Source organism: Poecilia reticulata, chromosome 15 (genome assembly GCF_904066995.2).
Source record: "Poecilia reticulata chromosome 15, P_reticulata-male-v2, whole genome shotgun sequence".
In the NCBI taxonomy this organism is placed as follows: Eukaryota; Metazoa; Chordata; class Actinopteri; order Cyprinodontiformes; family Poeciliidae; genus Poecilia; species Poecilia reticulata.
The window spans coordinates 6,849,576-6,861,704 of NC_088844.1; the positions used below are offsets into that span (position 1 = coordinate 6,849,576).

Below are 12,129 nucleotides of genomic sequence, written 5' to 3' on the forward strand. Positions count from 1 at the left end.
TCACTTGCGAAAGTGAAAAACTGTTTTTTTTCTTGTGAAGATTATTTCTGTCATTTTGACCAAAAAAAAAAAAAAACTCAAACAGTTTTAACTTTTTAGAAAAGTAAATGTTGGAGCAAGGAACTGAGCCTAGAATAAAGTGCCTCTGAGTGAGTGATCTTTGTTTTCTAACTTCTGCAATATTACTGTTTTCATGAATGAAGTTTACTTTAAACTCAACACTTTTGAGGAAGTATCTGGTTTTACAGCCTATCTAATCTGTCAACAGGAGTCACGCATGAGATCTTTGTACGGAAGAGGATTAGGGCCACTGGAAAAAAAAAAAAAAGTCAGCATTTTTTTTTTTTTCAGTAGCTCAGAAAAAAAAAATTCTCCGAATTCCGTATCTTTGGGTTAATGCATTCATTCAAGTTTTAAACAACCTCTCTGAGTGTTTCTTATAGCTGTCTTCTGCTTATAAAGTGCAGATACATTTTTTACATTTCTGGAGAAAAGTTGTCACTTTCTTATGACTTTATTGCTTAAGTAAAGAAAAACAAGAGCAATACTTTATACTTTTTTAAACAAAAGGCTGTTGTTTCCTTCAATATTATTGAAGGTAAAGAGCAGAATAATCTAAAGGTGATCATTCTGAGCAGGAATGACGTTGGTCAGACACAAGCAAACCCTAAATTGTTAGGGTTAGTCACCCCTAAACCTAACACAGACTTCACTTCAAACATCTTTACTGGCTGAAAAACATCAGAAGCTCCCTTTATTGGACAAAAACTCATTTTCATTTGGAAAATACATTTATTTCTTATTTGGAAGGAGGACAAACATGGCGACACGGTAATCAATGTGATACAGATAATGTTTTCAGGGCGGGCAGACATATTCAGTATGAATACAGGTCCTTCTCAAAAAAATGGCATATTGTGATAAAGTTTATTATTTTCAATAATGTAATTATAAAAATTAAACTGTCATATATTTTAGATTCATTGCACACCAACTGAAATATTTCAGGTCTTTTATTGTTTTAATACTGATGATTTTGGCATACAGCTCATGGAAACACAAAATCCATGTCTCAAAATATTTGCATATTTCATCCGACCAATAAAAGAAAAGTGTTTTAATACCAAAAAAGTCAACCTTCAAATAATTATGTTCAGTTATCCACTCAATACTTGGTCAGGAATCCTTTTGCAGAAATGACTGCTTCAACGCGTGGTGGCATGGAGGCATGGAGGCAATCAGCCTGTGGCACTGCTGAGGTGTTATGGAGCCCAGGATGCTTCGATGGCGGCCTTTAGCTCATCCAGAGTTTTGGGTCTTGCTTCTCTCAACTTTCTCTTCACAATATCCCACAGATTCTCTATGGGGTTCAGGTCAGGAGAGTTGGCAAGTCAATTGAGCACAGTAATACCATGGTCAGTAAACCAGTGGTTTTGGCACTGTGAGCAGGTACCAGGTTGTGCTGAAAAATTAAATCTTCATATCCATAAAGCTTTTCAGCAGATGGAAGCATGAAGTTCTCCAAAACCTCCTGATAGCTGCTGCATTGACCCTGCCCTTGATAAAACACAGTGGACCAACAGCAGCAGCTGACATGGCTCCCCAGACCATCACTGTATATTTCTTAGAAATGATCTCAAAACAACAAAATGATAATTTGACGCGATAAATACTGGAACGACTTATCGTACGGCAAAATTTGTTATCATGACAAATTTGCTAGGTTTTTAAAAAGTAAAATTTTTCGGGTTTTGTGGGTTAAAAAAATCAACACATTGTGTTGGGAAAAACACAGAACATTCCACTGGGAATCTGCAGCCACCACCTCCTCCAGTTGTGTTCACATCTACGAGAAGATCTCTGCACGCAAATGAAAGTGATCATTGTTAAAGCAAAACGTGTTAGAAATGTGTTTTTACAGTGTATAAATAAACGTGGGTGAGTAAGAATACCTGCTAGAGGTTAAATGTGGTCAGCAGAACAGAGAGAAGAATCAGTGGGACGGGAATGAGGTGCCTCCATCTCCCTGGATAAGACAAGAGATCGACGATTAATTCTCAGTCGTTGCATATGTTGCGAATAAAGTTAAAATAATGAAAACAGTTTAAGAGGAAGAACTGAAAATTGGGCATTTTTATTTGAAATCTAGTGAAATAAGTCATGTAATAGTTTTTTTTTTCAGCAGCTTGTGTTAGTAAAGTTGTCATGTCTGAGCTTGGCTTGGCTTATAAAGTACTATGTAAAAATGTTAAACCACCCAGTGACCTCTGACCTTTTTTTATTTTACACAGAGACAATGTACAACATTGCCTTGGCCTTTTCAAATGAAAGATTAATTATGCTAGCTTGTAGCCAAACATGCTGACTTCCACATGTAGTTCGTGGAAGAGTTGATGATTAAATAAAATTGATCATAGATAGTGAATTGATAAAAAAAAAAACTGAATAAAATTAATTTTGTATTTTGTGTTTTAGCTCCATAAAAAGTCATTAGATGCTCATATAAATGAAAGACTCACATCCTTAGCATCCGGTCTCAGACAGCCAAACTTAAACCTTGAGTATGGGGTAGTTTTTCCAATAACATCTCATTTCATGTCTTTTCAACTCATTTGACTAAGAAATGTCTGAATTATTAATTATGATATTTAATACATCCTAAGTGAACTGTAACTTGGATGTTTTGACAGTTCTCTACCTGCTCCGTTGCCAAATCCTCTGTAATGCGAGCCGTGAACTCTGGAACTCTGAGAACACTTTACTGTAAAAACAGGAAAATATTTGCATTTGGAAACTTCATATTGATATGTTTTACAAAACTTTATAATTAATGACTGAACTACAGTTCAGTTTCCATCAGTTCAGTTCAGTGGGATGAAAACTGAACTGTTTTCAGAAGTTTCATGTTGAAATAAGATCAGCTACTTTAGCTTTGTATCATTTGTGGCTCATATTAAGTGTTAAACTGATTAAAGAAGTCAAAATGGTTAAAATAACAGATTATTTAGGGCTGGCATGCACATCTACCTTCCATCCAACAATTTACAAAAATGGTAAAATGGTAAAAAGCAGACACTCACTTTCACATATCGTCATTTCTTTCTTCCACTGCGTAAAAGAAAGCAAGAGCGATGAGTGCGTGTGGGTGTGTGTGTAAATATTTTATTAGTTTTCAGTTTCAGTAAAATGAATTTTAGATACCTTATCATCGCAGTCCAAAATGTGCTTGATCGTCTCATAACACCTGTAGGTGTGCAGCAAGGTGCCGTTTGAGGATTTCACCAGCTCCTCTGCTTTTCCGTCACTGTTAGCAAGAACGTCGTCCTAAAAGGAAATCAAGTGAACAGGAATAACTAACAGATAACAGAATAAATCACTTTTAAAGCTGCAGTATGTAAATTTTATCGGAAAACGTTTTACATACTTGCTGATGCTGTCACTACGTTGTGACAGTGTGGTAGGAAACGGATAATCTGTGCAAAAGAATTGATCTCCTCTGTCTTTTTGGGAATGCTAGGTTACTTAGCATGGCCACCGATGACGGCAGATAAATGGTTTTCCTGTAACAGTAAGTTGGTTCTCTACTGCTAGCTCCTTTAGCAGCAAGTACATGAGTGTGAGTGACAGCGTTAAGACCCTCCCCTGGCTCTGATTGGTTGTTTTTGGTTGGGACTGGCAGCTCAGGGAGGAAATGGAGGAGATTGATCTTTTCACACATTATTTGTCTCATGACAAACAGTCGTGACATGGTGACAGTTTTAACAAATATGTAAAAAATATATATAATTTATTTTAAAATTAAAGTTACATAGTGTCAAGTCAATGTGTTTATAAGATGTGTATATGTTATTGTGCAGAATCTCTTAGCTGTAAAAAACTTTTAATAAAGCTCTGTAAAGAAGTTAATCCTTTATTTGGTAGGGATCCACCGATTGATGGCCCGGCCAATCAATTTGCACCGATTTCCATAAATTTGGATGATCTGCTGATGCTCACATGAGATACTGATCTGATTCACCAATCTCATCTGCCTCCGCAAAGGTCTGAAAATCAACCACAGTTTCCTTTTGCTCTGTTGTGACAGAGGGTCGACAGCCAGACCAGCCTAGTAGATCACGTCAGTACGTCTGCAGTATACGGTCACTGTGGCCAATTCAGTGACTCATATTTAGCAACTTTCTCTGGTGACTTTTTTCAAAAAAGGAAGCGATAACCAATGCAGCAAACTTGGCACCCCTAAAATTAAGGCAGTTAACTTTCAAATGAAAACAGCTTCTTTGTCATATGTTAGATGTAATGGTGCACCGATTGCAGTTTTCTGGCCAATCGCCAATCTTTTAAAAAGCTTAACCTGCGGATTCCGATTTTGGCCGATACCAATTTATTTTTGCTGCTCAATATAGCAAGAAAGTTGCTGAGTTGGCAACAGTGGGGTGAATATTGTTAATTATAAACGTGCAGACAGAACTTGTTGGGCCGGTCTGCCAGTCAAAAACCTTCCTCACCAGAGAGCAAAAGAGGACAGAGGTTGATCCAAGATAGATAAGATCGGCTTCACACGTAAAAAATCAGCCGATCACCGATCTGCCAAATTTAAGGAAATCAGCACCGGTAAATCAGCTGGCCAATAAATCGGTGCTCCTCTATCTAGATCAGTAATAACTTACGGAAGAGTTGCTCCAAGAATAATGATATCCGGAGCATTTAGGGGCTGGAACGGAGTAAAACGTCCCATCACTGGTTTCAATAGCGACGCACCCATGCTTCTTGGCGACACAGAGCTGATTTAGGACTAAAAGACAGAGAAGGCTATCAACAGAACTTTACATTAATGTGAAAAGTTACAATGCAGCGGTTAAGTCAGAAACTATTAGAAAAGCTGTGTACTCTCTAAAACCTGCAGGAGTTGGGATCAGTAAGGAACAGAAAACGAAGAGGAAGAAAGGTTTCTGTGAGCTTTTTCTCACTTCATCTCTGTCTTCATGCAGCTTCCATAGCTGCAGTAGATACTGTAACTCTCATGGTTTCTTTCTTTAGCATGAGGCCAGATTAGCAAAGACAACAACTTTCCAGAAACAGATCCCTGTCTGCCAACACTATTTTATGAGGCGTTAACGGACAAAGATGCCCATCTATGCCCGGGTGGCAGCCTCTGAGGGCTGCCGCAAACTACGAAGTTATGTTTGCGGTAATAAACTCCGTCTTTGTGTAATCTGTGGTACGGTGCAGCGAACAAAGAGTATTTTTTAATCGAGTCCGATTAAATAAACCGATTTAAATAACATGCAAAGTGTCGGCACGCGCTGATTAATCAGCGATGCTCTGCTCCGAGTCGTCAAGGAGAGAAGAGAGGAAGGACTCTTCATCTCTCCTCTGAAGGATACAACTCGAAAGAAAACTGACTCTTTAAACTTCGGCTGCGCAGTATGAGCGTCTTAGTTCCTGTGATTAATACAAAAATAATAACAATACAAACTTACCGAGAGCTAAGTGGAACGTTACGGCCAACAAGGTGGCACCATGCATTTCGAAGAGGGGATCAGAAATTATTCATGAATGAAAGTTCCCACAGCGTGTGAACGTGCCTGAGCCCAGTCGCATAATGAACTCTCTGCAGGACGTTTACCCAGTAACACCTGATACGTACATACATATGGGGGGAGGAGGTCAAACAATAATCTCCCACGGAAAACACCTCCTTGTGGTCCATGCGACAAATAGTTTTCTTGTGCAAATATTTAGCAGAAGACTTCAAATAAGACCAAACTAACTTCTAAGAAACTTTTCAGCAAGACATATGAGCTTATCCTACGTTAATGATTCCTGAATATGATAATTCACTGGCAGATTTTTTTAACTTAAAGTGAGACATTTTATCCATGTTTTTTTTTTTTTTTTTTTTTTAGATATAAGAGGACAGCCAATGAATTACAAATTTATTTGATAACTGCACCGGCACAGCACACTTATGTACACCAATAGCTTGTGAAGCTATTGGTAGAAACATGTAAAAACAGCACAACTTGTTCACTTAGCTCAGTTATGAGTTTAACAGCCAACATGAAATAAATGATAAAGACACTGAAACTGATAAAAACAACAGGTTACCTACGTTGGCCAAACATGTAAAAATAGATTGCAGCAAATTTTCTTTCAAAAGGTTCAGAAAGTGCATTTAGAAATTCTATATATAATGTAAAATAAATAATAAAGCATGAGCACAAAGTGTAGAAGCAGACTGAATAGATCAGCCCTTTTGGATCTGTCACTGATACCTGGTGTAGAATTTTCTTCAGTATTGTGACGGATACAGATGTTGATATGGGATCGGAGAACCTCCAGTAGAAATCCAGCTTACCTTTCCCTGCTCTCGTTCTCCACCAAGTTCACCTCTCCAGCTCAGATTACTCCTTCTCCTCGCCTCGTCCAGGGTGAATTTTTACTGCACATCTGGACTCTGACCCCTGCGCTGCCTTTTGCATTGTGGTCAGGACACTCTTGTAAAAGAGATCTTTGATCTAAAGGAATTCTTACCCTGTTTTTTATTTTTATTTTTATCCTGGTTAAATAAAGGTTGAATGAATTGTGATCACTGACTCTGCCCTGATCCTCCTTTGAAATATTTCGACCTCTGCCTTTCTGCATAAGAAGATTTCCCGTTTCACTGTTTGAAAACTTACTCCCCAAGGACTCAAGCTTTTACTCCCTGTGTCTTCCCAGTCCATTCCCTCCACTGCTGCAGGTCAGGAATCCTGGCCAACATGCTTCCCATTTTCTCCAGAGGATTCAGCCAACCAGCCTGGCTTCTTTTCTCCTGCGAGTGGCGATCCACATTCTGAAGCAACATTACTTGTCCTTGTGCAATAAAATCATTCTTTTTCCATTGTCCATTGTCATGGCAGAATTTCCAGGTCCTCTGGATTCAGTTTATCATTAATGAAACAGAATGACAGCGAGGCTTTAACAAACCAGCCTCATTTTGTCAGTTCTGCTGGTCTTTGACCAAAGGACAAGCAGGCCAGGGAGCTGAAAGGCATAAATTGAAAGCAGGGAGATGTTTTGAAACTCATGATGACTCAGCTGTTTTCTGCTGCTCATGCCTTCCATATATCGAGTCATTTGATTACCGGTACTGCGACAGACTGGTGACCTGTCCAGGGTGTACCCCGCCTCTCGCCCGGCACGCCAGCTGGGGATAGGCACCAGCAATGATAGGGATTTTTTGGTATTATCATTTTGTTGTTACTTTAGTTCATATTTCAGTCTAATGTTCGTCAGTTTAAAGTGTTCTCTTGTTTAAACTGTATGTGTGAACTGACCTGGAAGTCACAGCTGCCTGTTATCTTCATGTGAAACAGTTTGACCGAGATTTGAACCGGGCTCAGGCCGTAAATCAGATATCGCATCTGGAACTGGGTTGTTTTGTTTAGGTAAATTGTTTTACGACCTTTGCTGTTTTTCCTCTGCTGTCTATCTTGCCTATCCTCCCTCTTTGAAGTTTGAAAATAAAAGACAAGCTCTACCCAAAGATTTTCAGAACGCTCTGTGAACGGCTCTGAGAAGCAGTTGACAGAGTCTTCTCCTTTTGCTTGCAGAAGCTTTGTCATGAAATTCATATACGTTGTCTGTGGTTCTTTTATGTAGGTTCTAGGAAAATACCTATCAGCAACCCTCCCGACCCCACTGAGGGACAAAGGTGAAAGAAAATGGATGGATGGATGATTACCGGTAATATAATTGTCTACTTCCCACAGACTCTGAACTCACACTTCAAACCAGTAAAGCACACAAAGCAAACTGACCCACCGGTAAATATAAATGGAAAGTAGACTGAAAGTACTATAGCACAGATAAAGTCTTATTTTAGAAAAACAAGATGTTGCCAGTGAGTAAGAGAACTTATTTACTTGTTACAGTGAAATTACAAAAAGCAGAACTAAGGCATGGAAAACTAATGCGGGTTCTTGTCAACTGTTTTCATTTTTACCGACCAACACAAACACACATGTTTCTTATATCTGACCAGTGTTGTGTAAGAATGTAAAGTTTGAAATGTAAGAATGTAAAGGATGCTGGGGTTTTTTTTTTGTTTTGTTTTGTTTTTGACAAAGTTGAAGTAATGACTTCGGTTCAGCTTTTATTGTTTTGCTTTTTTAGCATAATTTTATTGTTTTGGGGCAGGAGAAGAGCAGAGAAGTTGAGTTTAATGGCCAGGAGTATTTAGTTTTCTCACAGTTCATCATACAGGTAGAACAATACAATCATTTCTGTGCTTTCATTGTTTGTTTGTTTGTTTGTTTGTTTGTTTTTAGCTAATCTGATTTAGCAGAATTAGGATTTTATCAAAGAGGAACACAAGCTTCATAGTGTTTTACGACCTCGCTCCGTCAGATAACGTGACCCAACACTTCCTGGAGGAGTTGCTGTCATTTCCCCAAACACTTCCATTTTCTTATTTCTGGTACAGAAGAAACGTATTTTTGATTTGCAATGGAGTTTTTATTGCATTACAAATTCATGTCAAACTTAACATAAACAACATTGTGAAGTGATCGATTTCTTCTCCAAGAGTAAGGGAACCAGAAAAGGGAAGTTTGATCTGCAGAGGTTTTGTGTACCTAGAACGGTCTGCCAGGTTGGGAGATTTCCTCTGTAGTTTTAGAAATGTAAACTCCCATTCCATTTCCTCTTACGCCATATGAGCACCAACATATATGCACTTACGCTTGTGTGCACTCACATGGCACACACACACTCACGACTTCAGTGACTTCAAGACTCTGAAGCAGAGTCTTGTCGCAAGTGCATGACTGTAACAGAGCCGGTTATGCTATGTGTCATGAAGTTACCACATTTCCCAACATACAGTATTGAAGAACCAACTGACTAATAATATTATTTCAATGCTCTGAGTCCCTCCAAGTGAATGGATGGGGGATGGGACGAATTCACCTGAAATATGTCACGCCTTCAGTCTCCACAACTTGGCGTGAAGGGAGAATCCTCAGGTGACTCTTTGTTCTACTGTGCTGCATGAGAACTGTAGCAGTTCTTACTGTAACTGAGCAGCAGATGTGTGAGTGTAGGGTAAACGTGGCGCCCATGAGCTCACTTCCAGAATGCCTCCCTTTGCTGCTGACTAAACTCCACAGTTTTAAACACATAGAATTGTTTTAACCTGAGTTGGTGTATCTTTATATGTCATTAAAAAGCAAGATATGCAACAATGTGACAGGGTGTTTGGATGACTTTTAACCAGAACTGAGCAAAATGAGTTATTTAAGTAAAAAGCATCCAGGTTCTCTTTAATCTCAGTAAGATGTTGGGTGACTTTTAAGTGTAAATAGATTTTAGAAGGTAGAGCTGGTAAGGTTGTGAAGTCATTAAGAAACAGCAGATATTAGTCTCCATTAAGACTAAAACAGACATTAGAAGTGGTGTTTAATTATTAGCTTATTTATCTTAAGTTCTGTAATTATCACAACATTTACTGCATGTTTTCTTAAAGTCATGCAGCCCCAGATCTGATACTTGTCTGTGTGGTACAAGGTGAGTTTCATCATGCTGCAGGGCAAAATATTTTCAACATAACTTTTAATAGAGAAAAAGATCTGCTAAAGCCATTTTAAAATATCTGTATCAAGGTTTCCCCTTGATACAGGGTATTCTAAGCCTGGCGGGTCACCAGGCTTTACTTGTGCCCCCGCCAGGCTCACTTATTTTTTTTTTAAGTCTTTTTAAAATGTTTACATTTTTTAAGACTTTATAGTTGGTGTTCTGGTGTTAATCTTCCAATCTTTTAATAATACATAATTATCAAGTGATATTTTCAAGTTCCTGTCAACTTTAAACATTAAACGAGCCGCTTGATGAATGACTGACCTAGCGAACCAACCACCAGACTTAGCAAGTTTTATGGGGCAAACCTTGAATATGTATATATTATTAATATTATTCTAAACTTTAAAATGTATTACATGTTTTTATTCACTTGTACTAATTAATAAAATGAAAAGTCAAATACTTGAATAAAATAAGTAGTCAGACACATCATTACATTTTTTAAAGAGCTGCAGCGATGCCCGTCTTTTAAAGATGAGAGTTTATTACCGTCTCCTTCTTTATTTCTCACCCAGAATGACAAAGCACTCCTGAACATCCCTCCATCTTTATGTCAACTGCCTCTGCAGCTCTGCTCGAGCATGTAAATGTCCTGGAAAACGTCCAAATTCATTTCCAGGAAATCTGAGTGGTTGCTGTAAACCATGGACTTCAGATGAACTCATGCGCCGCTTTCACATTCAGACCTTTTAAAGTAAAATGAAACGAATTAACCTGGAACAATGTCGTGTTTAGTGCAAATGAGGTCAGAACAGCAACACAGAGAAACTTGTTTCTGAGTGAAATGCGACACCACAAACATGAAGCAGTTAGTCATTTTTGTCAGGGGTTGTGTCGCGCAGTGAAACTCTGGATCAAGAGTTTATCTCCCTGTGCGATCTGAGAAAAATCAATTCCTGGAACTGACGGCTCATCTCCTGTGGGTTTGATCAGTTTTTCTTCTTTTAGATTTTACTTGGCCTTCTTGGCTGCAACTAGAAGACAAAAGCCACAAAGACAAATATTCTGACTTTGTTAATCAAACCATGAGTTAAACAAGCACATAGTCACACATCTTTTACCAACAATTATGGTTAAAGTGCCAACAACTCTCACCACGTCAAATATATTCTCCAAGATAATGTTGAAAGTTGTTGCATGTGTTGGTGTGTTTGACTACATGGTTTCCACATAAAGAAGAACTTAGCACTGTAATAATGATATTAGTAATAATAATCGTTAAGAGAAAGTCAAAGCCCAGATCTAAACATATTTGAGAATCAATGGTGAGACTTGAAAGGTGATGTTTGCATATCTTCTTGATTAGATCTGAATGAGATTAAATTGTTTTTGCAAAAACGAACAGACAAATGTTTCAGCCACTTGCTGTACGATGCAGGCAGTGAAACACAACAGACGGTGGTAACACGCCTCAGGGAGGGGGGAATGCAAATACAGCCACACTTTTCAGATTTTATAAATAGGTTTTTATTTTTTTTAAACTACTTCCACGTGTCGTTTATCTTTCACAATAATGCACCTCTTTGTCTTGGTCCGTCTCATAAAATCAAGTTTCTGGTTGTTATCTGGCAGAGAGTCTTGAGATATTATTATTATTATTATTATTATTATTATTATTATTATTATTATTATTATTATTATTATATATTTTTTAGATTGACGTGTTTCCGTTGAACAAACTTATTTTTGTAATTCCAATTTGCGTATCTCTATGGCGATTGGAAATGCCGCTAATCACACCGACCAAACAGCCCAGCACTCAGAGAGTTCTCATCTGATCTCATCTGTCCAACAGTTTCCTGCAGCACTCAAATCAAGTCCAAATCAAGCTGCAGTCATGTGACTCCTACTTGAGTCAGACTTATGATCCAGACTTAAGAACATCCTGAAAGAATTTGGACTTGATTTGTATTTTCACTCCAGTGAAAATACAAATCAAAATACACTGGAGTGTATTTTCACTCCAGTGAAAATACAAGTTCAAGCGTCGTGACCTAGCTTGAACTTGAACCTTTTGACTTTAAATGACTTCACGTCTTATTTGTTAGCTGATCCACGCCTGACGCGCCATGATGATCGTGTGCCACACACACAATCGCTGCATGCCTCCTGTCATTTGTGAGTGTTTCCTTCTTCCTATTACTTAGATGTAATTAATATGCTGCAGATACAATGCTTGTAATTCTACAATGTGATAGTTTAATGACAGGATTGTGCTATTTAGCTTCAAATTTCATAAGATCAACTAGGCCACAAAATTGATTTCTAAGCAGCTGTATAAATAATCCTACTTATCATGTCCAATAATCTGATGTTGGTCATTCATCACTGTGAAAACAAGGTTTGTACTGTTGCAGTTGGTCAATAATTTAATTACGTTTTATTTTGAATAAAAATCTGTTTAGTTTTTTTTTGTTTTTTAGATATGGATCCATTTGTTTTCTAAATTTATGGTTTTCTTTGATGAATATTTTTCTGTGAGAAGCAACATCAGAACTGATGTTCAGT

At 38.0% G+C, this 12,129-nt stretch overlaps 1 protein-coding gene across 1 annotated transcript; it reads right to left on the minus strand.

Annotated features, from left to right (window-relative positions):
• Window positions 1–421: 421 nt before the first annotated feature.
• Window positions 422–11,885, minus strand: LOC145555167 (uncharacterized). Its single transcript, XM_081616545.1, has 7 exons — window positions 5,481–11,885; window positions 4,668–4,792; window positions 3,202–3,324; window positions 3,081–3,108; window positions 2,699–2,761; window positions 1,953–2,026; window positions 422–1,860 (listed from the first exon to the last, which is right to left on the minus strand). The coding sequence occupies exons 1-6, from the start codon at window positions 5,524–5,526 to the stop codon at window positions 1,956–1,958; spliced, it is 456 nt and encodes a 151-aa protein (XP_081472671.1). The 5' UTR covers window positions 5,527–11,885; the 3' UTR covers window positions 422–1,860; window positions 1,953–1,955.
• Window positions 11,886–12,129: the final 244 nt, after the last annotated feature.

Excerpts from the sequence above, each read along its gene's own strand:
- LOC145555167 (XM_081616545.1), bottom strand. The coding sequence starts at position 5,526 with ATGCATGGTGCCACCTTGTTGGCCGTAACGTTCCACTTAGCTCTCG. Across the intron at positions 4,793-5,480 it reads AACGTTCCACTTAGCTCTCG|TCCTAAATCAGCTCTGTGTC; the intron begins GTAAGTTTGTAT and ends TCTGTCTTTTAG. Across the intron at positions 3,325-4,667 it reads ATTCTTGGAGCAACTCTTCC|GACGACGTTCTTGCTAACAG; the intron begins GTAAGTTATTAC and ends ATTTCCTTTTAG.